The sequence below is a fragment of the Phyllostomus hastatus genome, unplaced genomic scaffold, assembly GCF_019186645.2.
Source record: "Phyllostomus hastatus isolate PE091 unplaced genomic scaffold, TTU_PhHast_1.1 phas_scaffold_216, whole genome shotgun sequence".
NCBI lineage: Eukaryota > Metazoa > Chordata > Mammalia > Chiroptera > Phyllostomidae > Phyllostomus > Phyllostomus hastatus.
Genome location: NW_025334018.1, coordinates 16,949,836 through 16,976,249, shown reverse-complemented (window position 1 = coordinate 16,976,249; position 26,414 = coordinate 16,949,836). Strand labels below are relative to the sequence as shown.

At 46.3% G+C, this 26,414-nt stretch overlaps 1 protein-coding gene across 1 annotated transcript; it reads right to left on the bottom strand.

Moving 5' to 3' along the window:
* Positions 1-4: 4 nt before the first annotated feature.
* LOC123804659 (calcium-binding mitochondrial carrier protein SCaMC-1-like) lies at positions 5-23,981 on the bottom strand. Its single transcript, XM_045817040.1, has 10 exons — positions 23,799-23,981; positions 19,566-19,692; positions 14,835-14,922; positions 12,907-13,018; positions 9,030-9,188; positions 7,519-7,671; positions 5,006-5,113; positions 3,490-3,657; positions 1,542-1,692; positions 5-186 (listed from the first exon to the last, which is right to left on the bottom strand). The coding sequence occupies exons 1-10, from the start codon at positions 23,979-23,981 to the stop codon at positions 5-7; spliced, it is 1,431 nt and encodes a 476-aa protein (XP_045672996.1).
* Positions 23,982-26,414: the final 2,433 nt, after the last annotated feature.

The window sequence follows — 26,414 nt, the reverse complement described above, 5'->3', positions numbered from 1 at the left end:
CATTTCACCTCTCATTTAGTCCAAAATATCCTTTCACTTTTTCGTAAGCCACACAGGCGATGGTGACTGCGGGAAGCACTTTTATGACGTTTGGGGTGAGACCCCTGAAAAATCCAGTTTTTCCTTCTTTGTTATATATATCTTGAATGAGGTGAATCATAGAAGTTGTTCCTTTACCCTCCAGTGCTGTAAATTTAAAAAATCATCATAATTCAATATTTTATCTTTTTTTAAAGATTTTGTTTATTTATTTTTAGAGAAAGGGAGGAAGGAAGAAAGAGAGGGAGAGAAACTTCAATGTGTAGTTGTCTCTCAAATGTCCCCTACTGGGGACCTGGCCCACAACCCAGGCATGTACCCTGACTGGGAATCGAACCAGCGACCCGTTGGTTCACAGGCCAACATTCAATCCACTGAGCTACACCAGCCAAGCCAATGGTCTACCTTTACATGTTAAGACAGTCCAGTGACTCCTGGGAATTTGCAGGGCTGAAATTCCTTCACAGCACTCCTCTCCCTGCCTGCAGAACTGTCCTGTGTGGGCCAGGACCACAGTCACTGGACACGTGTGACTATTGAAATCCAAATTAATTAAAATTAAGTAAAACTAAAAGCCCAGTTTCTGAGTGGCACGGGCAACACTTCAGGTGCCCGACAGCCACGTGGGCCCTGTGGCTGCCGCACTGAACAGCACAGAGAGAAAATCTCCCCATCGCTGCGGAGAGTCCGATTGAACGGCACTTGAAACTCTTTAATAAGGGCCTCCGAGGAGCACTGGGAACTGGGTGTGACATTTATTTTGAAAGGGGGATGGATAAGGGATGGGGTGAACAGAGAGATTGCCCACCTGGATTGCAATATAAATTAAACCCGAAAATCTTCCCAAAAAGAAGGGGGGAAGAGGATGTAAATGAGTATTGGTTACGACAGGACCCCTTGAAGAGTTACCCAGGAGGATAATCACAGGATTCTGTGAGGGGTGCTGCTTCTTCTTGAAAAGTGAAAAGGGTATTTTCTTAAAATCTGAACTCCTGGTGTTTCACTTGAGAGGAAGGGAGCAGACGCCCCCCCTCCCGTTCCTCATCTCCCTGCCCAGAGGACAGGAAAACGAGACAACGGCATTCGGGGCCACCCGGGTCCGAGTTCCCGGGGCCGAAGGCGACAAGGAAACCGCCTGTTCCTTCTGAGTCGCTGTGGAATCGGTTCGAGGAAGGCAGGCCTTTCCCATCGCTCCGCCTGACCGTAAACTCAGGGAGAGGACCACCAGTACCAGGAGGAGGAAGGCGGGGGCAGTTCCAAACAGAACCTTGAAGAACTCCTCCAAAGGCTCTCCAGCAAAACAATACATTCAAGACCATGCTTCAAAAATCAGAAAGTGAGCTTTTAATTTAGCAGTTCTACAGTTTTTCTCATTTTGAAATCATTTAATCTCTACTTTAACTTTTAACTTAGTTTTTATTGAGCCATTAAATTCATAATGATTTTATTATTTATTTTACTAACTTTTGACACTTCGTGCTCCGTTTAAAAACAACGCTCACCTTGAGCCTGCATGCGCGTCCTCACGAGGTTCAGAGGGAAGCTGGCTATCTGGCCGCTGGTGTGGGACAGTGTGCTGCACCCCAGCAAAATCATGAGCCCGGGGTCTACCGAGTTGGCTGCGTAGTGTTCCAGCCAGTAATTTTTCAAAAGCTGGAAGAGAAGAAAGCAGAAAACATCCTTTAACTACGACCCAAGTCTGGGTAGAAAGAATTCATCGCTCACACAACTTCAGTGAACATTACTGAGTAGCTTCTTCGTTCAAGATTTATATTGTTTTCACTGATGTGACCGCGTTTCGTCCCCCAGACACCTGACCAGTCAATAGTGTTGTCTCCACTGTACGAAGTTTATAGGTGAGGAAACGCATTCAGAGAGACCAAGTTATCAGGTCGCAGAGCTGATGAGTGGGAGTCAGCTTGGCTGCTTGACTTTAGTAACTGTTCTTTCCAACGTCTTTACAAACGATCCTTCCTACCTCTTGTACGGAGAAGTCTGTCCCTGCTGCACCGTCAGGGACAGTGTGTGCGGATGTTTTCAAATAAACATCTGTGTGGGCTCTGTTCATTTGGGGTCTTGTTTTGTTTTGCTTGGTGGCTTGGTTTGTAATGATATTCAAAGACCCAGGCAAAATCCTGGACAGCCTGAGAGACTGAGAGAACATTGCAGAGGAGACTGCTAATCTCCTCTAGGTTAACAAAACCATATTGTCTCAGCTTTTAAGAAAGGTTTACCTTTCCAAATTTGCTTTTCCTTGAATGAAAGTAGCTAGAATTTTCACAATAGTAAGTTTAAAATATCACCAATTGCTTTTAGAACTGTTCACTTATTAAATTACACACTGGGCCAATTTACTACAAAATGTATACTTTGATGCTTTTGAAAAATTAAATTTCCAACATGTCTTTGCTCAGTGTACATTTAGTGCAGCCATGCAACATGAGGAGAGAAATGTGCGATCTCACTCTGGCGTGAAAGCAAAAGACACTGAAGTGTAGAAATAAAAGAACGAAGGGAGGCCAACATTAAACAGGAGCAATGAAATTATTTTAATAAGGTCACAGACGCAAGAAAACAGAAAGGAAAAGAAATATATCATAATATTCAATACTTTAAACTTCTACCAAAAAAAGTAAGCATATCTCTCAAGCGCTAAATGAAACTGGCCATCTGTCCTCACGCTGGCACCATTTGCCAAAAACGCCCCTGAGCCTCTGCCAGAGAGCCGCCCCCCGTGCAGAGAACGAGTGGAAGTTGTGCTGGGACGCCACGCACCCTCGCCTGGTTCTGATGACCGAACAGTGTGCTGTTAGGGTGACGCACCTGGAAGGGGTGCATGGTCATAAAAACAAGACGACGACGGGCGGAGAGGGCATGACCTGGAGACCTGCCTGCCTGTTCAGCACCGCACTGTCGGGGGAGGGGGGCTGCCCCTCCCCATCCTGCCTCTCCCCGAAGCCCCCACCCGACTACTCCTCTCCTCAATTCTCATTTTCACAACGGTGCGATAACGTCTGTCTTCCCCATCTTAACTGTCCGTCAGACTCTCCTAAGGAGTTACCAAATCTGAATCCCAGGCCTCTCCCCAGAATAAGTAATTCAGGATATCTTGATATGTAGCCCAAGAATCTCATTTTTTATCAATCCACATACAGGTAATTCTGTTAAAATCCAGAGCTGAGAACCACTATTTTATCAGCATTTTGGTCTATAATTATTACCCAAAACTCACACACACACACACACACACACACCCCAAACAAAACATATTATTATTAGAATACCAGACAACTAACATAAATGAAAAGCCAAATAAAACCAGTCAATTTACTTCTTGGTCAGAAGCTATTTCATGAAAAGTCATTTATAACCGGCTTTTAGAGTAAAAACTATTATGGCAGCAAATTTTCAAGTCTAACACATCCTGTCACACTAGGAAAATAAACTCACCTCATAAACAGTAAGATCTATGCCTGCATAAGGTATGATGCCCAGCACATTAGCAATGTAACCTCTGAAAAAGGTTCTGACACCTTCTTGTTTCAGAAGCTTCCTGCCACAGTCGATAATTCCTGAATACTGCCCAGTTCTGCCTACGGCCAGTCTGGTCTTTATAACCTGAATGTGGGAGGGCATAATAAAAACACATCCATCAGCGTACAATCTGGCAAACCATAGTATACCGCAATGTTTGCCACTGATCATAGAAACCAAAAAAGAAAGCAGTATAATCTTAAACATAATGTTGATTTCTTACTAACTGACTCAGTAATGAACCGATAAGAATATAGAGCTTTCTTAAAAAAAAAAAGTCAAACAGGAAACTGTAACTCATCAGTGTGGCTCTGACGGACACATTCACGCACACCCCTCTAATGGGCTGTCAGGCAGCACATTCTGAAACAAATTCTTTTGAGACGACGTTACTGCTTCAAGATAAAGCGACGACAGCCACAGTCCGAGTTGAGCACAAGTGTGTGGCCACGGTAATGAAGAACCCACGCGAAAACAAGTCCTCCGTGGGCTTAAACGCACACTCGGGGAACCGCTGAACAGCGCGCCCGAGACCTGCGACTGAACACGACTTGGGCCCGTTCGCTGCTCACGAAGGAGTGGCGTGGCAGGCCACGCGGGCCACGGGGACTGCAGGGAGCTGCCCCTGGTCGATACTCCTGAGCTCTGTGTGATTCTTCTGCTGGAACCTCACCCCTGGCCCTCCCAACTCCATTACACTAAGTTACAGGGCCCCACGCAGCAGACTGGAGAGATGACTCTCCAAAGCAGCCAAAGTGTTTTTCCAGGTACCAGCTTCACCTGGATGGGGCCACTGTGAGTCCTGATGGAGCCGCCCTGGAGCGGTCAGACGGCACTCCTCCAGTTCCGACCTGCTCTGCCGGCCCCACGCTTCGGAGAGGCCGTTCTGGAAGCCCGGCCCCTCCTGGGCGGGCCCTCTCCCCGCTCACCACCGCTGAGGGTCCAAAGTCAGCCACGCCCACGCGTTCTGTGCTGTCCCTCACGAAATCCGACTGGAGATACCTTCTCCCTCTGCATTTCTATCGATACTTCGCACTGATCTCCTTTCTAGAATGTGCATGCTTACTTTCTGTTCTGGACCATCGTCACCGGTGTGCGCGTTTTAGTCCCGTCTGGACTGCAAGACGCCCCGTGACCAAAGGCCTGTCTGACCCGCCCCTGCATCTGGGGAGGCGCTGTCACTTGGCGGGTGTGCAATATCCGTGAGTGAGTAAGTTACACAGCAGACAACGAAACTGCTGTCTTCTTGGTGCACCTACCACACACCTTTATTCAAACAATCAGCTAAGCCAAACTGACGCTTGATGTGAATTTAAATCCTATAGCTATCAAATTGTTTTCTGTACAAATTCTTGATGTGGGATTCGTTTCTTAAAAGTTATACTTTGAATTAAAGGCATTACTTTAGTTAAAATTGTATAAAAATACATACCTCCATGGGGTAAATACAGGTCTGAGCAGTCACACCAGCCAATGAACCAGATACAAACCTCTCAACGACTCCTATTTTAGCGCCGTCAAAGCTAAGCCACTTCTTATACTGCATAAATGAAAGTGTTGGGATGTACAATGTTACTGAAACGGAATATACATTGTTTCTAAGTTTAGAACACTAATTAGTACTATAAAACTATTCTAAAAAGTATTCCAGACACCTGATATTAGTATCTGGTAGAATACTTGATTTTAATTTTTATGCGGTAAGATACCACGCACCTTTCCCCTCTTTTCTGCAGAGTGAGCTGGCAACATTGAACCACACAAGCACACTCTGAGTGCGGCTCTTTCACAACAGCCACACGGATGACACAAAGTGGCGGAGTGGCATCTTTTTCCTCCTTTCAGCCCCACGCCTTCCACAAGAAAGGCACTTAATATTTTTCGGCGACTTGGATAATCAGGAATAGTAACGCAATGGAAAAGGCTCTTTCTGCTACGAGGAACAGCGGTTCACCCTGGTCAGCTCGAGACACGGGGAGGTTATTGCAGAAGCGCGTGTGGAAATAAGGAAAACAGAAATATGAGTGCACAGGTCAGGCTTCACAGAACTGAAGGCAGGCCAGTCTCACGACACTGAAACTGGAAACTCATTTAGAACCCACGGCGGCCTCAGCAAGCAGATCATCGTGCCCCCCCACCCCCCGCCCCTCCCCACCCCACCCCTGGGAGCCGAGCTTTCCCGTTGGCCTCTCCCAGTGGTCGCTGAGCGGCACCACTCGGTCCCTCCCTGAGAACTAGCTCTCGGGTCCCCACACCAGCGGCTCCCATCAGAAAGTGTGACAGCTCGGTGAGTGTGGCAGACACTGCTGTCTGCTCCCCGTGCCCGTGACCATCTTCTCCTTTTTAGGAACAGAGCCGACTCAGCTATCAACTGCATTTCCCTCTTCTCCACTGCAGCTAGGTGGGGTGGCTACGTGACTCATTTGGCTAATGAGATGCAAGGGGAAGTTGGATATGCAAATTCTGAAACATCTCCTTAAAGATGCTTGGACTCCTCTTTCCTCCACCTGGGAAATGGCAGGTGGGTGTGACCGCTGCAGCCAGATTTTGAAGACACTGTTAGCCCTGGCCCCTGCCTCTGTCGTATTTTAGCTACTGTATTTTGGTATCCCTTTGTTACAACAGCTTAGAATGAACCCTAGCAAGGACAGAAATTAGTTACCAGATGCGGGGTGCTGTCATAACTACAACCTAAAACGCGTGGCCCTGGCTCTTCTGTTAGCAGGACACAGACTGGGCAGCGTAAGGAGGCGGCGATCCATCTGACGCTCGGTGGGAATGCTCGCTGACACTGCCCCCTGGGGTCACTGGGGAGGTAGACACCGTGCTTTCTGAGACTGAAGTTCTAGGAAAACGAACTGTAAGTGGCAGAACGCTGTCAGTGTTGCCCACTCCTTGCTGCTGTTGGCAAGATCGGTGAGACGTGAGAAAGGCGTCTCTCTGCCTGTCTGCAGCAGAGGGGGAGGGAACAGGGCTGGGCTGTAGAGAAACTCGGGCTTCTAGGTGGAAAAGCCGCCTGCTCCTGTCCCGCACAGAAGGCAAGAGGCTGTGCTAAAGAGCACACCCATCTCAGCCTACAGCCTCAGCTGACACCCATGCAGCCTCCTACGAAAACGAGACAGAAAGGGAATGACTGAGCGCAGGAGCTAGAAAACAAAACATCAGAAGGGAGATTTTTGGATGTGGTTACTTCGCATGATACTGACTGGAAGCAAAAAGACAGGAAGTATAAAAAGTTTCGTGGGGAAAGAGTGTTGCTGGAAGACCCATAAGCACAGCCTGCTCGGCCCGAGTCACTGATCTCCAAAGCAGGCCCCGCCCTCAGCGGGCAGGGAGCTCGCCCCAGCAGGCACCCCCAGCGCCCCGTGTCGCGCCTGCACAGCCCCGGGCACGCACACCGACAGAGCGCAGCTGGAGCCTCGTCTCTCCGAGGCTCAGCCCCGGGGCCCTCTCCGGAGCTGCCAGAGCCGGGCCGGCGCGGAAGACGAAAACCTGAGATGTGCAGAGGGCTCTTGCACTCTCACGTGATGCTAACAACTTACACCGTGTGAAACAGACACAAAGCCCGTCTCAAAGTGAACTATGTAAGGAAAACTAGAATCCTAAATCAGATGAACAAGTTTTAAGTAAAACAAATTGCTCAAAAGAACACCTATATTGGAATGTTTTGAGAGGGCCTCTTGCACTATGACACTGAAACTTAAAGAACGACTAATTCTCATCAGTAATGATAATATACTGTAATCCACGGAACATCCCTTATAAACAAAAGCACGATGAGAACGAAAAGTAATCCAATGAAAAACAACTGAGTCATTTATATTTAAATTGACATCTATCACTTGTGAACCCTCCAGTTTTCTCTCTCGTGACAGTCTGAACTTTTTCAACACTGAATTTAAAATCCGATCTTTGTTATAAATTCCACAGACAATAACATATTACCTGTTCATAGGCCCCAATCTTGATAGCTGTCTCAGGTGCAATTTTAAAAACATTTGCACCGTTTCCTCGCCAAAGAGAAAGAATTCCTCCTTCTTTCACCATCTGCTCAAACCCGCCGATGAATCTCATTTTTCTTGACCCCGAACTATGAACCTAGAAAAAAAAAGAGAAGGAGGATATTCCCGGACTATCGGACAGGGCTGTGCCTCCTCGCCCGGGGCCCGAGAGCCCGCCGAATCTGCGGGCGTCCCAGTCACCCTAGCGCCGACGACGCCCATCAGCGCGCGGTCAGAAAGCCCCGGAACGAAGCAGGTGGGAACCGAGGAGCGAAGTCCCCCAGGCTCCTTGTGGCCCCCACGTGTTCCCCACGTGTCCCCCAACACAAACACTGGCTATAGCTTTGAAACAGCAGCATCGTAATACGACTAATGGAGAGGCTCAGAGTAAAGGGGCTGCAGCATTTGGCCAGGAAAGTGGAAGAAGACAAAGAAAAACCCGGGAACGGGTCGCCAAGAGATGGAAGCTGCTCCCTTTGACAGCTCCCACCTCTGAATCCGAGTCAGTCAGAAGTAAGATTTTCCAAGGTCTTCGACAACAGTATCAGACATCAATTAAAAAAAAACTATTCATAAGCCATTACCAAATGTTACCATGTTAGAAAAAAAACAAAAAGAAAATAAAACACCAAAGTATGTAAGTTTAATTACAAACTTAAATTCACTAGATGGTGTAGTACTCACTTTTGTATCTTTGCATAAAAAGTATTCAGCAAATATTAAATTTAATTATTTAACAGATTAAACCATGCACTATTTTATAACTACTATTAATAATCCATTACTTAGTAAAATAAAAGATGAGACAATACTACCTCTAATGAGGTATTAGTCAATAATACATTCTAAGTAACTTATTTTTCAAGTTTTAGAAATATTCTTAGTACTTAAATAATAGAGTAGAACCATCCTATTAGGTAGGCATCAGTGACTAGAAGTAATTAAATTAGATTAATGGTGTCCTATCCTTCTTTAATAGATTTAGTTACATTTCTAAAAAACTTCTAATTTCCCTGGCTGGCGTAGCTCAGTGGATTGAGCACAGGCTGTGAACCAAAGCATCACAGGTTCGATTCCCAGTCTGGGAACATGCCTGGGTTGCAGGCCAGGTCCCCAGTGGGGGCCATGTGAGAGGTAATCACACATTGATTCTCTCTCTCTCCCTCCCTTCCCCTCTCTAAAAATAAATAAATAAATAAGATCTTCTAAAATAACTTCTAATAGAGTGGTTCTGTTACTTCAAATAAAAATCAATTCAAATAGCATAGAAGCATCTTTAAGAAAATTAAGAGATCTTTTAATATTGAAAACATTGTGAGATAATTTACTTTTTCAGAAAAATATACAACTTTAATGCCTACTATGAAGCATGCCAAAAGATTTCTTTTGGAAATTATCCAGGCTTTTCCAAGCCACTTGGAAGCATAAGGGCCAGTGGACGTGTGCGCCAACTACCTGCATCATGACCTTCAGGCGGTCGAAAGGCGCCGTGCACGTCCGGGACACCGCGCCGGCGACTCCTCCTGCCACCAGATGCCGCCACCAGTCCCCGGAGAGCTTCTCCTGCTCCGTGAAGTCATCTGGGATCGCTATGCTCTCCCCCACGTCGATGATCTGGTACAACGTACAAACGGAAGTAGGCAGCAGAGAAAAGTGCTTGATAAATTAAGAGGGTAATTTTTTACAAAGACCAAAGCCACAAGATTTTTTTCATACTTCATCTCCTGTTAATGGAGACTATGTTCTTCACACTTGTGATAAACTACATGACGTTTAGTAGTGCACTCAGATATAGGTTTAATGTAAAATCAATTCCCGCTAGTGAAAGAAATTGAAGATGACACAAATAAATAGAAACATATGCTTTACTCATGGATTGGAAGACCTAATGTTGTTAAAATGTCCCTACTACCCAAAGCCACCTACAGATTCAGTAAAATCCCCATCAAAATTCCAATGGCATTTTTCACAGAAATAGAAAAGATATCCTAAAGTGCACGTGCAACCAAAGGACCCTGAACAGCCGAAGCAATCCTCAGACAGAAGAACAAAACTGGAGGCCTCACGCTGTTGCTTTCGAACTATACTGCAAAACTATGGTAATCAAAACAGCGTGGTAACGGCATTTAAAAAGACACATAAATTAATGGAACAGAACCAAGAGCCCAGAAATAAATCTCCACATATACAATCAACTAATATTTGACAACAGAGCCGAGAATACTCAATGGGAAAGGACAGTCTCGTCAACACCTCGTGCTGGGAAAACCGGATCACATGCACAGAATGAGACCAGACCCATCTCACACCACCTACGAGAATTAACTTGAAATGACTCTTAAACTTCATTATTTTAATGGATAAGAATATAAAATGGGTAAGATCTTAAACTGTGAAGTTCCTAGAATAAAACATAGCAATAAAACTCCTTGACATTGGTCTTGGCAATGAATTTTTTGGATTTGACACCAAAAGCATAATTAACAAAAGCAAAAATTAATAAGTGGGACCACATCAAACTAAAAGCTTTTGCACAGCAAAAGAGATAATCAGCAATGTAAAAGAGTAACCTATGATATGGGAGAAAATATCTACAAATCACACAGCTAATATGGGGTTACTACCCAAAATATATAAAACCTCACACAACTCAATACAACAACAACAACAACAACAATCCAAGGAAAAAATGGTCAAAAGAACGAAAGAAATATTTTTCCAAAGAAGACATACAATGTCTGACATATATATGAAAAGATGTTCCATGTCACTAATCACCAGGGAAAAGCAAATGAAAGCCACAATGAGTTATTACCTCACACCTGTTAGAATGGCTATTACCAAAAAAAACCCACACAAGAAATAACAAGTTTTGTCAAGGATGTGGGCAAGAGATGATATGCGATATACACACATATACATGCACATCCCACATGTGCACGCATATACCCACATGGATGTATACGTGTGTGCATGTGTGTATGCACACTAGAGGAATGCATGCCTCGTGTGTGCTGGTGTGTGCATTTCTGTGTGCATGCCCACATGGATGTGCATATGTGTGCGTGTACTATGTGTGCACACCTATTGGGACACATGTGTGTGCATGCATAATGTGTGTGCGTGCACACACGCCTATACAATGGTTTATTATTCGGCCACAAGGAAGGGAATTCCTGCCACTTCCCTTTTTTCTGGACAGACCTAAGGGCATTATGCTGAGTGGAATGAGTCAGATGTAGAAAGACAAACAGTGCATGGCATTACTCATATGTGGAACCTAAAGAAGCCGAATTCATAGAAACAGGGAGTGGAATGGCCGTTGCGGGGGGCTGAGGGGTGGAGGAAATGGGGGGATGTCGGTCGAAGGGGACAAACGTCCAGTCATGAGATGACTCACTGCCAGGAATCTCGTGTTCAGCAGGGCGGCTATTGCTAACAACACAGCGTTTGTTCTAGACTTGAAAGTGGCTGGGAGAGTGAATCTTCAATGTTCTTACCATAAAGTAGAGACAGTAATTATGTGACGTGAGGGAGGTGTGAACTAACCCCACTGCAGCCGTCACCTCACGACATGTAAGTGTATCAAACACCAGGTGTACACCTTCACTTACGGTGTCGTATACCAATTACACCTCATAAATCTGGAAGACAAAGACATAAGCAGACAACGCACAGAAAAACATATGTGAACATGTAAGATTTCTGTGAAGAGATGTGTAAAATGCACTAGGAATCAATGAAATGCACACTAACCCAACTAGATACCACTTCATGCCCAACAGCATGGCAAGTATCAGAAAACTGGGTAATACCAATTGAGTACAGCGGCACGCGGAGGAGCAGGAAGCTTCCTGCGTTGCCGAGGGAGCTGGCACAGCAAGCCATTCTGGGAAATAACACAGCTAGATGGTATTTCAGTAAATTAAGACTGGATGCCCTAGTAAAATTTACAAATGCATGCTCCTTTGACTCAGAAATCTGGGTGACATTTTTTAAGATACACAAGAAAAGAAAGCACTTTTTGTGGGTAGGGAGTTGGAGAAATCCTATATTTCGATTACTATTGTAATGGATAAAGGAAAATGTGTTAAATACATATGTTGTAGAGGTTAGAAGCAATAAACTAGATGAATGTGTAACAAATCTTAAAATCATAATGTACTGTGAACAACATTAAGAAATCAGATGTAGCCTTTAGCACAATACTATCTGTGTAAATTAAAAGCACACCCATGAAACAACACTGTATGATTCCTAAGAATATATACATATTCAAGAACACAGGTAAAACATTAGGATAAGTGTCTGTCATATAAGCAACAGTTACTGAACACACATACTACTTGTTCAGCCCTTTTCTGAATACACTAATTTAATTCTGAGAACTCTTACCATTATTTTTTTAAGATTTTATTTACTTATTTTTAGACAGAGGAGAAGGGAGAAAGAAAGAGAGGCAAACATCAATGTGCAGCTGCCTCTCAATCGCCCCCTACTGGGGACCTGGCCCACAATCCAGGCACGTGCTCTGACTGGGAATCGAACCAGTGACCCTTTGCTTCGCAGGCCAGCACTCAACCCCTGAGCCACACCAGCCAGGGCAGAACTCTTCCCATCATAATCCCCAGTATATAATTGAGGAAACTGAGGCACAGCGGGGTCCTGTAACTAGTGGGTGGCAGACACGATCTTCAAACCTGGACAGTCTGACTCCACACCTGCGCTCTCGACCCTCCCCCACACTGTCTGTGAGGGGAGGCGGGAAGTCACAAGAAGACTTCAACAGGCAAATGCCATAAACAAATGACTGGCTTGATCCGCTGCCACCCCCCCAAAAAAAGTCTCGAATCACAAAATCTCACTCCGTTCCTCACAACTCTGAGGCAAGTGGTTATATAAAAAGAGCAGGGAGGTGACATATTTGATCCATTCTGATTCTGAAATTCTGAGCCTTAATCTGACTTTAATTTCCTATGACAGAAGCCCAACTTGGGCTTATCTTATCGTATCTGTGAATAAAGAAAAGCGCATTATTTTTCTACTTTTCTAGGACAGCAACCCGCATCAGAAGAATTTATTCTCAACACAGCACAGGGCCCTTTCAGCAAATGGGTATCTATTTCAAGTTCTAGGTTTTAGCAAACAAAGGCATCGTGGTAGCTGTATTCGTATATACAACACTAAACTCCTCGCTAAATGAGTAAAACACTATTAGGAGAGACTACTTTAGCCAGTGAGGCTGGAAGTATTATAAGGATAATGTGATTGTGGTGACAGCTCTAACATCTAAAGCAAATAAAAATGGAGTAAAATGCAAAGTTAATCTTACAGTGGAACGCTTCCAGAAACCAGCAATTTCATCGATGCTTGTTGCAGGATGAAGTAAAAAGTAGTACTTCCACTCATCCCAGTCTATGGTCATTGTTCCATCACTATCGATGCTGAAACCAAACAAACAAACATAGTACTTATAACATTTATAATGAAGTTGGCTCCATTATAAAAATGAATAAATATTTACATATTTATTAGAAGCCACTCCTTTGGACTTCATGAGCATTGCTGTACTTTCATAGTTTAACGGACTTTATTTTTTACAAGACTTGGGAATATAATACAGAGTTACACTCAGTGTTCCCTGATGGTAACATCTTATATTATTTTGGTACATTTGCTACAGTTAATGAACCAATAGTGATATATTATTATTAACTGAAGTTCATACTTTATTCAGAGTTTCTCAGTTTTTAAGTAATGTCCCTTCTCTGTCTAAGGGTTTCGTGTAGCTGTCATGTCACCGTAGGTTCCTCTCAGCTGTGACAGTTTCTCATGCTCTCCTTGTCTTTGCTAACTTTGAAAGTTTTAAGGAATATTGATTATTTTGTAAATGCACCTCTGATGGAATTTACTGTGCACTGCTTTTTATTTATTTTTTAAAAGATTTATTTTTTAGAAATGGGGAGGAATGGAGAAAGAGAGGAAGAGAAACATCAATGTGTGGCTGCCTCTCATGCACCCCCCCACTGGGGACCTGGCCTGTAACCCAGGCATGTGCCCTGACTGGGAATCACACTGGTGACCCTTTGATCCGCAGGCCAGCACTCAATCCACTGAGTGAGCCACACCAGCCAGGGCTGCATTGCTTTTTCATTGTTCACATGTATTTCTCTCACACATGCCTGGGATCTTTTAAAGAGAAAAGCCTTTTAAAAGAGAAAATGCCTTTTCTCTTTTAAAGAGAAAAGCCTTTAAAGTCACCTTGCTATCTCGGGCACTGAGTAAATGTTTGTTCAACAGAGAATGAATAAATAAGTACATATTAGCTAAAGATGAGCCTCATACCTTTCGACTCTTCTGATAGTAGTTTTCCTCTGAACTTCTCCTTACTTACAGCTCTTAAATCAACTTTAAAATAATCTTTTATTGTTGGGGGCTGGGTGAGAAGGGCAAAGGGATGAAGGGATAAGGGAGGGAGGGAGGGAGGGAGAGGCAGGCAGGCAGGCAGGCTGACCCATGGACACGGAGAAGAGTGTAGTGACTGCCAGAAGGAAGGGGGCAGGGGCGGCAGAAGAAAGTAAAGGGGGGACAAATGGTGACGGAAGGAAACGTGACTTGGGTGGTGAACACAGGATACAATATACAGATGACGTTTTGTAGAATTGTAGACCTGACACCTGTATAATTCTATTAATCAGTAAATTCAATTTAAAGAGAAAATAAATAAAATAACCTTTTATTTATGAATTTAAAGACTCACTTTTTACCATGTGAAATTGAGGACTGACAACTTTTAAGCGTCTCAAATTAAAAAATACATTAGACATTGTTTCTTTAGAGCCTGAGTAGAAGGTGAAATTAAGTGGAATGCTTTCTCAATTGCATTTTTCTCACTGAAAATTCTACAAGACAAATTCCACTCTGCCAACAAGAAGATCAGCACCCTGTCCAGAGCCAGCCAACGTGAAATAACGGATGCAGGGTTTGTCCTCTCACTACAGACAGTTGTGAAACTTTATACAGTATACCGTATATATGGCCAAACAGCAAGCTATGCGTGACCGCATCAGTCTGATGGAAGGGTTACTAAAAGCACTTACTAAAGGGCTGTGAGCTTAATGGAAATTCTGTAGCTGAGCAACATTAGAATCAAGGAAGAAAGAGAAAGAAGGAGGGAGGGAGGGAGTGCTACATTTATAGAAATCAGTTTCTGACGTGGAATATGAAACAAAAATGAAAACTATTAAAAATAAGGCTGACCTTTGTAGAATATTTTTTGCCTGAGCTTCAGAAACATGTACACCCAGTGATTCCAAAGCAGATATTAGTTCTGAAATGTCTATTACTCCTTTAAAAAAGTAAAAAAATGTCAAGTTAAAGTATCTGAGAACAACACAAAATATACTTAGAACACAACAGTCTGAAAAAGTCCATGTGTTTTATACGCCTGTAACCCCATATTCACAACCCAAAGACTAAACAGCTCTAAAACTAAAAGACATTTTGCCAGCTATACTTTAATTAAAAGGGACTTTATATTCCAAAATGAATAAAAATAAAAACAAAATATAAAACATGTTGTAAATTTGGCACCAAAAGTTATTTGGTGGCAAATCATGCCTTTAACCGACATGAAGTTAATTTTAGTTGATTATTTCTCTAATTTATCTTATCATTCACTTGTTTCGCTGAAGGAATATTCAGGTACGGTTGAGCTTTGAACAACTCGTGCCTGAACTATATGGGTTCACTTACACACAGACTTTTCTCAATAAACACAATAGGGGATTCGTCCGTGGGTCTTGTGTCCCCAGGACCAACCAACCTGTAACTGAAAATACTATTTTCACATTCCCAACCACGGTTTCATAAGCACAAATCAAAAATACTGTTTTCAATCCACAGTTGGTTGAATTCATGGATGTAAAGGGCCAACTATACGCAACTTCTTGAAGACTCAAAAATTATACTCAGGTTTTTTACTGCATGGGGGTCGGTGACCTCCAAACCCCTGACCTTTGAGGTCACCTGTATGTAGTTACACAGTGGTGCCCCAGACCCCTCTTGGAGCATTACATAGTATGGCATACAGGCATCGTACTGCTTTTCTAAAAATCCAAACTCTAAGTATCTAAACATATCTGGCCCCAAGGGTCCCCCCCCCAAAAAAAAGACTGTAGATCGGTAACAGATCATGATTATTGTACCTCTTGGAACAAAGTATAAAGCCAGTTCTGAAGATCTGAAAATAAGGCCACTCCACATTTTATTAGGAAAGCTTAAAAGGAAACAACATACTTAAAACACAACACCACTCCCTTTTTAATACAACCACATCCTGTGTTAAATAACTCCAATTAAACAATGTATTTAATACAAGCCTATATGCATTTCCATCTCACATTGCTGGGTGTTGTCAAGGAAATTGTAAGTATTCCATACCCTCCTCGAAGCCTAAAACACACATCTCATGTCCCTCCTCAAGTCCAAAATATCTTGGATTCCTTTCTTGTGTCAAACAAATAGTTGAAGATACTCAGTCTTTTAAAATATGAGGACAACTTTTTTCATGTTAAAAACAACTAACTTTGGTGCCACCTCGTTGAAAAATACGTGACGTTGAAAAGCTACTGTAAATTCAGTATACCTTTAACTTGTATTCGATCGTGAGTATGCACTCTTAGGTCAACTTGTTGCTTCTTCTCCGGGTCTTGCCTTGGGTCACCCATGTGAACTCAGTTATATGGAGGTCTGACTGCCTCTGGCAGTCCCAGACGGCTTCACTCACACGTCTGCCACCTTGGACGGGACTGCGGAACAGCTGGGGGCTAAACGGGCCTCTCTCTGCATGTGGCCTGTCCAGATGGGGAGCTAGTCCTCTCTTCTGGTGGCTCAGAGTGCTCAAGAGGGAGCGTTCCAAGAGGAGAGGTCCCGATGTGCACGCACTTAACAAGCCTTGTTAGTGTCCTAACGGCCAAAGCAGGTCCAGGGGCCAAGCCCAGGTCAGTGTGGTTCGGGGCTACACAAGGGCGTAAATCCTGGGAGCTGTGACTCCTGGGGTAGCCAACAGAAAGCAAAGTTAGCCTTACTGTTCTCATCTGTAAAACACCGTTACTCTGAGAGAACAGTAAGACACAGAAGACAAAGTAGCTAGAACAGACACGGCAGACTGGAAAAGTCCAGTGAGTATTAGCTCTTTTCCCACCATTTCCTCAATATCCAAACACTCCATCCAAAAAAAGAATCTTAACGGTGAAATAATGTTTAATAATCACTTCCTTCACATACTTGTAGTAGCAGTCCATGGACGTTTGGCTGAACAGGGGCAGGGGCTCAGGCACTTCCTGATGAGAGAAGCAAGCAGACCCGTCCACGTCGGGCTCGGTGCTTCCAGCTGGCGAGTCTGATCCCGCCCCGGCCCACACGCACCCTCTCGGCTCCACTGGTCCGAGGCCCGGAGAGCTCCCTGGGGAGCAGCGGGGGTGGTAAAACTGGGGTTCTGCTGCTCCAATGTTTAACACATGTCAACACAGGAGTCCCAAGACGACCGACGACGTCGAGCAAGACTCGAGGGGAAAGAAAGGTCTGAGGCAGTGAGCCAGAGCCGGTCACAGAAGGTGGGGGGACGTGTCGCTCCAGGGTCAAGGAGGCGCACCTGTCTCCGAAGGTGTCCTATCCTATCCACGCTGGAAGCCCTTGCACACTCAGGGGGAAAGCAGCCACATGTTTACATGAACTGAAAACATTCTGGTATCAGACAGCTTCTGGTTAAGCAAGCATCCCAAGAGAGAGGAGTGCGTCAGTTCCCTAGGGCTGCTGTAACAAAGACCCCCATCTAGGTAGCTTAGAAATCCAGGGGCGCATGGTCTCGCAGCTCTGGAGGCCGGGAAGCTGAAACCAAGGTGCCAGCAGGGCCCGGCTTCCTCCGAAGACGCTGGGGAAGGATCTGGTCGTGCCTCTCCCCTAGCTGCCGGAAGCCTCAGGTGTTGCTGGCTCGTAGGTGCGTCCCTCCGACCCTGACTCCAGCATCATCAGATGGCCGTTTCCCATCATCTTCTCCCGTGCGCGCCTGTCCCTGTGACGGAATTTCCCCCAAACGTCCAAATGAGGTCACATCTGAGGCAGGGGAGCAGGGCTTCAACAACACAATTCAGCCCGCAGCAGAGGGGGTACTTTCTGTCCCACCCACAAAACCGTCCTGGCGGAGGCCAACAGGCTGAGCCCCACACAGAGGCGGTCACAGAGGCGGCCGCAATGATGATGCCCAGAGCAGGCGGCTCCGTCCGAGCCTGGCCTCGGCAGGGCCACTGGAGCTTCAGCTCTCAGGTGCAGGTGGGCAGCAGCCCCGGTGACCACAGCTGAGCTTCACACCTATGTCGCAGGTCAGGTGCTCAAAACCAACGAAGCCAGCGGGACCTGGGACGCCAGCTCTACAGATCGGCACCTCTGCAGGACTCGGGGGCTGAGCTGTGAGGTCCCAGGTTGGCCAGTCGAGGCAGAAATTAAGAGACCTGTATTGCTAACCACTGTGCTACTTTGGGATTTCCATCTTGCCTCAGGAGTATTCTCTACTATTGCCAAAACCTACAAGCTCCGGTGTGCGACTGTACCAGGGACAACGGCATCACGATGTCTTTGCTAACAGCGTTCTAACTGCACCCATGCACGTGGCAGGGTGGAGTTCCAGCTCACACGCGATGAGCAGGAACCACAGACAAGACCGTGAAACTCCAGAAGAGCACAAGAGCGGAACTATCAGTCCCCGATCGGCAGCCGGTGGCGACCAAGTCTAACTCACAGGCGCCAGCAAGCGGTGCGGCCAGCGCTTCCGGGGCTGCTTCAGCGCACGGGCCGGAAAGGCCTGACCTTCCTTCTGGAAAGTGAGCGGAAGCCTGACGCACTGTGGTCTGGGTATTAAGGGAAAGAAATGTAACCACCTGGGCGTTCCAAGGCCACTAAAGCCCCTGACATGCAGGTCGTATTTTGTTTTACCCACGAATACATCAGCGGGAGCTTTAAATATACCTTTCCTAGTATACTTGGAAATTTTTTAATGAAGAAAAATTAGACTTCACAAAACTTCAATGTGAACGTGTTTCTTAAACAGGGTACCGGTGGGTTCCGACTGACACGGGCAGGCGAGCCCGACCCGGACGCAGGAGGGGCGGTCCGCGCCCACACGCGGTCTCCCGGACCTAAGGGCTTGCCCCGGGGACGGCGGAGTGCGCCCTCCTCCGCAGCGCAGCGTGCACGCGGGTCGCACGCAGCACGACGCGTGAGAGTGAAAAACTGGAAACATCCTAAACATCGAACAATACAGGACGGATTCGATAAGTCTACTCACAATGGGAATACTTTATAGAGTCATTAAAAATTATGTGTGTGAAGAATATTAAATGAAATGAAAATGCTTATATTACAACATTAAAATAAAAAATACAATACCAAACTATACATACAGTGTGACTGCAGTTTCACTCAAAGAGAGAGAAAGAAACCAAGAAAAAAAAAAACAGACACAAAGTCTGGAAAGAAACATAAAAATATATTAAAATGCTAAACCTGATCGCTAGACCAGCAGGGTTATAAGTAACTTTTACTTTCTTTCAGGAGCTTTCTGGTGTTATCTAACTTTCCTGTAACTGAAATATTTCCAGAGTCAGTAAGAAAACAATGTCATTTTTAAAACTACCATGACATTTCAACTCATATATTGCAAAAGAGTGAGTAGGAGAGACCTACTCACTAAGCCAAGAAACTATAAATTCAGAGGGCAAAAATTATTTTATTAAAAAAGATGGTAACCACATTGAAATTAAAATACTAATATAGTTTATATATTATTCTTAGAAACTAAAAAATTCTGCTAAAAAGCAATAGAATTGAATCTTTGAGAGTAGGAGTTAAAGGCTAGTAAACCTACCCTTTACTACTGATGGTTATTATTCATGGTAAGCTAATTGTGAATAAAACACACACGCACATACACACCATCATTATTTTTGTCCAGACTATTAAACGCCAGCCTCATTTTTTTCTCATGGTCTTTAAGGTATTGCATAAATTCTTCGAAGTCCAATCCTGCATCAGCGTTGGTATCTCCAGCTTTAAAAATTTCCTGCAAGAAAGAAGAAACCATGGCAGAGACGCACTGTAAGCCCAGCCCCGTCCAACACGGGTGCATTTGACTCGTGCTGATTTCCGTCCGCAGCCTCTGGCCTAGTTCTCCCATCACAGCCGCAAGGCTAAGTACACGAAGCAATCTTTTTTATTTTAATTTGTGTAACACTAGAGTCAATAGCCACCATGTCATTCCAAATAATTATGAAGCTGAGGAGTATTTACCTGAGGTTACAAATGAATGCCAAATACCTTAAAAGATTCAAGACACTAAGACTCATAGTTCTTGCCATCAGAGACCTCACACTCTGTCAGTTAAATGAGACACAGTATGTGAAATTCTAGCACGACCCATAGCTTCATCATTTCAGACCAGGCCTTGTGAAGTAAGAGTGTATGTTCAAGTCTCACTGGGGTGTTAGGCTTTTGTATGCAAAACATTAACAATCGTAATTGTAAATGCATATCACCTCTATTTCCAGTAGACTCCTATGTCAAGGGCATAGGCCACGTCTCCTTCATCTATGTACCATCAATACCTGGCATAAAGCATGGCACACAAAGGCCTTTAGTCACTACTTGTTGAACTGAGAAGTACTGAGAGGGGGGCCCTGGACTAGGCACTCGGGATAGAAAGACATGAAGATGTGGTCGTGCCCTGAAGGAAGGTACAGGCGAGCAGAGACCGCTCCCAGAGCCAGAGAGAGCACGTTAGGGGACGTAACGGGAACGTACTCAAGGCACAGTGGACTTGAGGGGGACTCGGGAGGGCCTTCCTAGAGGAAGAGTGCTTGAGCTGAGATGGCAGAAAAAATAGGCATTAAGTGGGCAGACAAATGGGAAAAGACATTCCAAGAACATGTGACAGTATTTGCAAGCAGGCAGAACGTATGTCAACTACAGCAAACACAGTAATAATAAAAGTCACAATAGCAACAGCTACTGTTCACTGAGCACTTACTTCTAAGCACTTTACATTCACATTAACACATTTCATCTTCATAACAACCCTAAATAGTTCCAATTTGCTAAGGACAAAACACAAGGGAGAAAAGTGGGAGATAAGGAAGGTGGAGAGATCATGAAAGGAGTTATAGGCCACAAGAATTTCAAATCAATTCCCAACAAGTATTTCCCAATGAGTGGAATATGCTTCTTACGTGGAAATAGAATCAAATAGCAGTAAATCACAGTGTGAGAAAACTATTCCTCTTTCAATTACCTTTCAATCCTTCTGATGACATCATGGAGAATGTCTCAGTTTTGTGTTAATATGCCTTACTACTTGCCAACTTTTTAAAAAATCAAAGGATAAGGCTCAGGTTCAGCTTTCTCAGACAATACGGTATTTAGTCAGAAATCAGTAACACTAATTTATTTTTACTTTTTTAATATCAGTGTGTTAAAATGCTGATATTCTTTTTTTTTCCTTTATTTATTTTTATGGAGAGGGGAAGGGAAGGAGAAAGAGAAGGAGAGAAACATGGATGTGCAGTTGCCTCACACACGCCCCCAACTGGAGATCTGGCCCACAACCCAGGCATGTGCCCTGACTGGGAATTGAACCAGTGACTATTTGGTTCACAGGCTGACACTCAATCCACTGAGCCACACCAGCCGGGGCTAGTTTATGCTTGTTTCTAATATACTAGTTTTCCAACTATAGTAGTGTTAAATGTCTTTACTTTTTAAATAACTTCCTGACATGCAAATGAATGTATTTACTTAAAATAGGTAAATAATAGTACAGTCGGTTCTTAATTATAGCAAACCTCACAAAGCTGGGAAATATGGCTGTAAGTAACAGTGCTGTGCTGACGAATTCTGAGCAGAGGAATGCCAAGACCAGTGTTAGAGAGGTTATTTCAGTGGTGGACTTGGATAGGGGAGAGAGAGAGAAAACAGAAAAAAATAAAAAGATCAGTAAAGAGACTACTGCAAAAACCCAGTGGAGAAATGAGCCTCTGAACTGGGGGGAAGGTGGCAGGAAAGCAACGAGACGCCAAAGGTCTGAGGACAGCGGGAGGTGACTTGATCCCTGACACAACAGAGAGAAGAAGGGAAAGAGAGGCGCCTCGAACTGCGAAGAGGCTACTTGGGTTGCCAGGTGTACAGTGGGATCTTTCTCTGAGAGCAGCCAGATTTGCAAGGAGAGGAGTTTAAAAAGTTTGATGAGTTTGATGATATCATGTGAATTGGACTAAATGAACACGAAGTAGCAATATGGTGTCAGCCTTGTTAAGATACATGCACTCCAGAGGGAGAGAAATAACAGTCAGCGAAGATTCGGCAGTCTACCACGTCAATTAAGTACTTCCAGGACCAGTGGTTAGAAAAGTGTTACATGGAATTTATAGCAAGCACCCCCCCGCCAAAAAAATCTGCAGCAGAAAATTTTAACAGTTCCTGGCATTCTATAGGGCCATGGCAGAAAGAGAGTGCTTAACTACAGGACGCCAAATGACCACACAGCCAGACTGCCTATCCTGAGTTGGGTGCTGTCAGACCCACCACCAGGCCGCAAGTTTGGGTGAGCCCAGCAGCAACCCGTATGATGGACGGCACAGCTCAGGTCACACACAAGCAGAATCGGAGAGCACGAGCACCCACTCCAGGCTGCAGAGCCTCGGCCATGAGGACAGCCCAAGGGTTAACGAGTGCGTACCTTACACTGCACTGGACCAAAGACCCTGTTCTACAACCAAGGGGCCATATAATGACCACGGGACCCACCAGTCCTATCGCACATAGTGCGACCCAGGAGCCGCTGGCCTGCTGTGACAGAACAAATGCGTGGTTTCCTTCCCAGGGACAGCTTGGAGACGATCACCTCCCAGGATGGGCTACTGTTCCTGAAGACACAGACTCATTGTCACCGGGGGCCACATCAGCCTTGCGGTTGCCTTCAAAGGGCCAAATGTAATTTGAGGACCATATAAGTGTAACCACTCCTTGACTAGGGGCAAGGAGCTCCGCGCTACCGCAGGATAAACAAGGTGGAGGGCCGGGTTGGGCCCGCAGGCCTTGTGTTTGCCTCCTGCACAGTATACACCCTGTACCAGTGTTCGTGCTAATGTTCTTACATCCCTGTGGTTCCTCTCTGACTCCCGCCTCCCCCAGGTTTCCTCTCCGACACCCCGTCTCAGGCTAACAGAAGCCTGAGATACCTGACAGGCGGAGGTGCAGCGTCCCGGAATTCCGGGCTAAGAGAAGGAAATAGAACCAGAGACTAAAAATAAAGCCATGTAGATGAAACCTGGAGATAAAAATGAATTCGGAGCAGTAGGTTTTGGAGCACAGAATGAAAAAAAAAATATATATATATACACACACACCCACAGTGTGTGTGTTGTGTGGTGTGTGTGTGTGTGTGTGTGTGTTCCATTTACTTCCTCAGGAGCACAGAACTCTTCTGGAATTTCCTGAGCCATGCGACTGTTTGGACTTCACACACACACACACACACACCCCTCACTGGTACAGAGCTGAAACAAGCAGGGTAGTGTCTAAAGACTGTTCCGCATTGATAGAGGAGAAACAGACTAATGTTCCCCTGATACCCTGAAACTTCCATCTAAACAGTTTGTAAATAATCGAGTCGAAGAGCTGTCGAGAGAAGGAAGACATCCCTCATTCGGGCGGGGCCCCGAACAGTCGGCGGACGGGCAAACCCGCGGCTCGAGGTCTGACTCGCCCCGCGCCCTGTGGCTGTCCGAAAGAGACGGCAGCTCTGGCGTCCTGTCTGTGCCTGCCTCGGGGTGCGAAGGTCCCGATTAAAGGGGTCTTTCACTCCTGCGTGCACAAAGGCTAACGCCGCTCCTGAAATTTGGGCCGCGGTCAGTTAATGCTGAACGAGTCCCCGGAAACCCACTCAGCATCTCCCAAACTCCCGAAAAGCGCAGGAAAAAAAGGCTTTGGTCACTCGAAGGCTGGGATCGTGTTTGCAGGGGCTGCATTACTGGGCGTGAGGGGCTCGTGGAAGAGAATTCCGCCCCTCCCTACACAGGCCTTGGGAAGCAGCTCCAGAAAGGGCAGGTGTGGCTACCCGCTCCCCCCAACGCCTGTCCGTCGGACCCCCGGCGCCACCTCCTCTCGGTCAGTCACCTTCTCGGACTGCAAGCCAAACGAGGAGCTCCAGTTCTTCAGCCCTTCCCGCAGCTCGATGATGTCCACCACCCCGTCCCCGTTGCGGTCAAGGTCTTGGAAGAGGATCTCGTAGTTGAAGTAGTCCTCGTCTTCCTGGCAGGCCGCCGAGGGCAGCACGAAGCCCCGCAGCCAGCGCAGCATGGCCCCTCCGGGGCTGCGGGGCGGCGGCGGGGTCCTCAAGGCCGCCTCTCCTTGGGGCCGTAGTGAGGACGTCCGGCCCTGCCGCCATGCCAGCCGCCGCCGCCTCCTCGACGGCGACGGCGACGGCGACGGCGACGCCAGGAGGCCGGTCTGAGCCGTCGGCGCGGCCATGGCAACGGCCTGACCCAGCGGCCGCGGTTCCGGACCCCCGCCGGGGCGAAGGTACGGGCGCCTGTGCGCTCTCGGGCGCTCGCGCAGGACCCTCGAGCGCGCAGCCTCGTGCGAGCCCGGCCAGCACCACGCGAGAGTTGGCCCACCGGAAGTTGGAGTGCGAGGTGCCAAACGCGGCGGACTTCCGGCCTATGGTGGACCCGGAAGCAGAGGGCTGTGTGGGGAAGGGAAGCCCACTCCCCAGGCGACGAGCGCCCCGTGCTCATGTGTCCAGAGTCATCATATGGAAACTTATTAACTATTATTTCTCTGAGTGAATGGAATCAGTCTCCTCACAAGAAAAGTAGTTTTACAAAACCTGGTGTCCCTTCCCCCTTTCCAAACAGAGGTGTGCGTACGCACACTCCCATCTGCTGCTGGGCCTGATCGTCTCCTAGGGAAGCTTGAAGTACAACAGGGACTTTTAATTGTTTACTTTACCCCAGCGGATCAGCCGCTTAAATGTACGGCTGTGGACGTGAGGATCGTCAGAGAACACAACAGTGGGTGTTGACGTCATCTGTTAAGCTTCATAACTCCATAGCAAATGGTCCACGGTTACGATGTAGCGTAGACGCTTCCATGGCGTTGGATGGAACTGGAACTATGAGTAGCAAGTGCACCCATGGGAGTGCCCTGGGGCGGGAGCATTCTGGAACAGGCTGCGGTTGGCGCTGCAATTCTGCAGCGATGGGAAACCCTGGGCGAGAGCTCGGGGGCAGCCACCCGCAGACTCGTGAGGTTCCCGGGAGCTAGCGGAATCTGGGCACAGGCCACAGGCAGTTGGCTCACTGGGGCGTTTCATTAACGCTGCAATAATGCAAGCGGGCTTTTGACATTTTTCCACGGTTTGGTCCCCATTTAGGCAAAATGGTCAAGTCTTCCATATGTTACACTGACGCAGCTCACCGATAGGACACAAACGTGTGGAAAGTGTCCTGATAGCGGAGTGACAGAAAGGACATCTGTGCCCTGAGGCCCCACCCCCATTTCGCTCTTGGGATCCCCCCCACTGACCCTGCAGCCTGTCCTCCCCCTGGCCCAGGGGGATGCCCATCCGTCCCGGTGGTGGTCCAGCTTCTGGAAGAGCGCTTCGAAAAGGCTGTCAGAACAGCATTCTCGGCCAGCCACGTGGCACCGCACAGTCACCATGCGTGCGGTGGCCCTGAGAAGCGGGAAAGCCGCAGCTGCAGGCCCAGCTGCCACGCTGGGCACCAGCAGCCAGGGAGACTGGGAGGGAGAGGTGCCTACCTGCCGCCTAGCGACTGCCGCTGCAACGCGGGTCCCAAGCCTGCGCGTTCCGAGTCAGGGGATGAGAAAAGTCCTCACTTGTCAACAACCCTGGTTCCAGATCTGCTTCTGCGCATTAGCTGCTTGGAACCACACACACCCCCTCCCCCGCCGCCGTTGTTGTTTGTTTTTTCAGGTTACCGTTTGGCTGGGGCTTCCCAGACAGCACAGTTTTCATTCAAACTCCAAACTGGCTGAGGGTAGTCCATGCATGTTACATGTTTTTATGGGAACTTTCTTCACTTTTGTGCTTACAGCCAAGGTTGCTATACACCAGCCGCCAAAGGGCCATCCTGGGCCGGTTCTCTCTCTTCCTCGTACTAGGCCAAGGCTCCATCTCTCGTTCCATCAGCACCTTTGGTCAGAACTAAATACCAGATGCCAAAGTACCGGTGTCCACTGTGCTATGCCTCCCTCTAAGGTTCTGCACCTGTTTGCTCCAGTCAGTATACACAGCTTAGGTGGCAAGGAGCAGTAAGACAGATGACGTCAGCCTGCGGACTATGTCTACGTGAAATAGACATAACCCCAGACAAAAGCCACCATTGTTCCTGGTCTCCCACCTAATCAATAAACATCCTCAAGTAATAATGCACAACTAGTCAAAATAACCGGTGACCAGAAAAATGCCCAGGTTAAATGATAATCAAAGTGACTATACACCTAGCGTTGAAACTGTTAAAATAGATTAAAGTTAAAATAACGATCATTTTGTGTGAAATCAATACGTTGAAAATCACTGTTTTACTATTTTACGCAGTAGTGAAATTTATGAAACAAAGAACTTTATAGAGTAGTGATAAATGAATATTGTCATAATTATGCAAATTGCCACAGTGTGTGATTTATACGGCATTTACAGAGTGCGTATACTGTGCGAAGCAGTGTGCTGGCTGCTAGAGATACGAGGAGCTCACAGACTGATGGTAGAGC

Excerpts from the sequence above, each read along its gene's own strand:
- LOC123804659 (XM_045817040.1), bottom strand. The coding sequence starts at position 23,981 with ATGCTGCGCTGGCTGCGGGGCTTCGTGCTGCCCTCGGCGGCCTGCCAG. Across the intron at positions 19,693-23,798 it reads TTGGCTTGCAGTCCGAGAAG|GAAATTTTTAAAGCTGGAGA; the intron begins GTGACTGACCGA and ends TCTTTCTTGCAG. Across the intron at positions 13,019-14,834 it reads GCAAAAAATATTCTACAAAG|CATCGATAGTGATGGAACAA; the intron begins GTCAGCCTTATT and ends GTTTGGTTTCAG.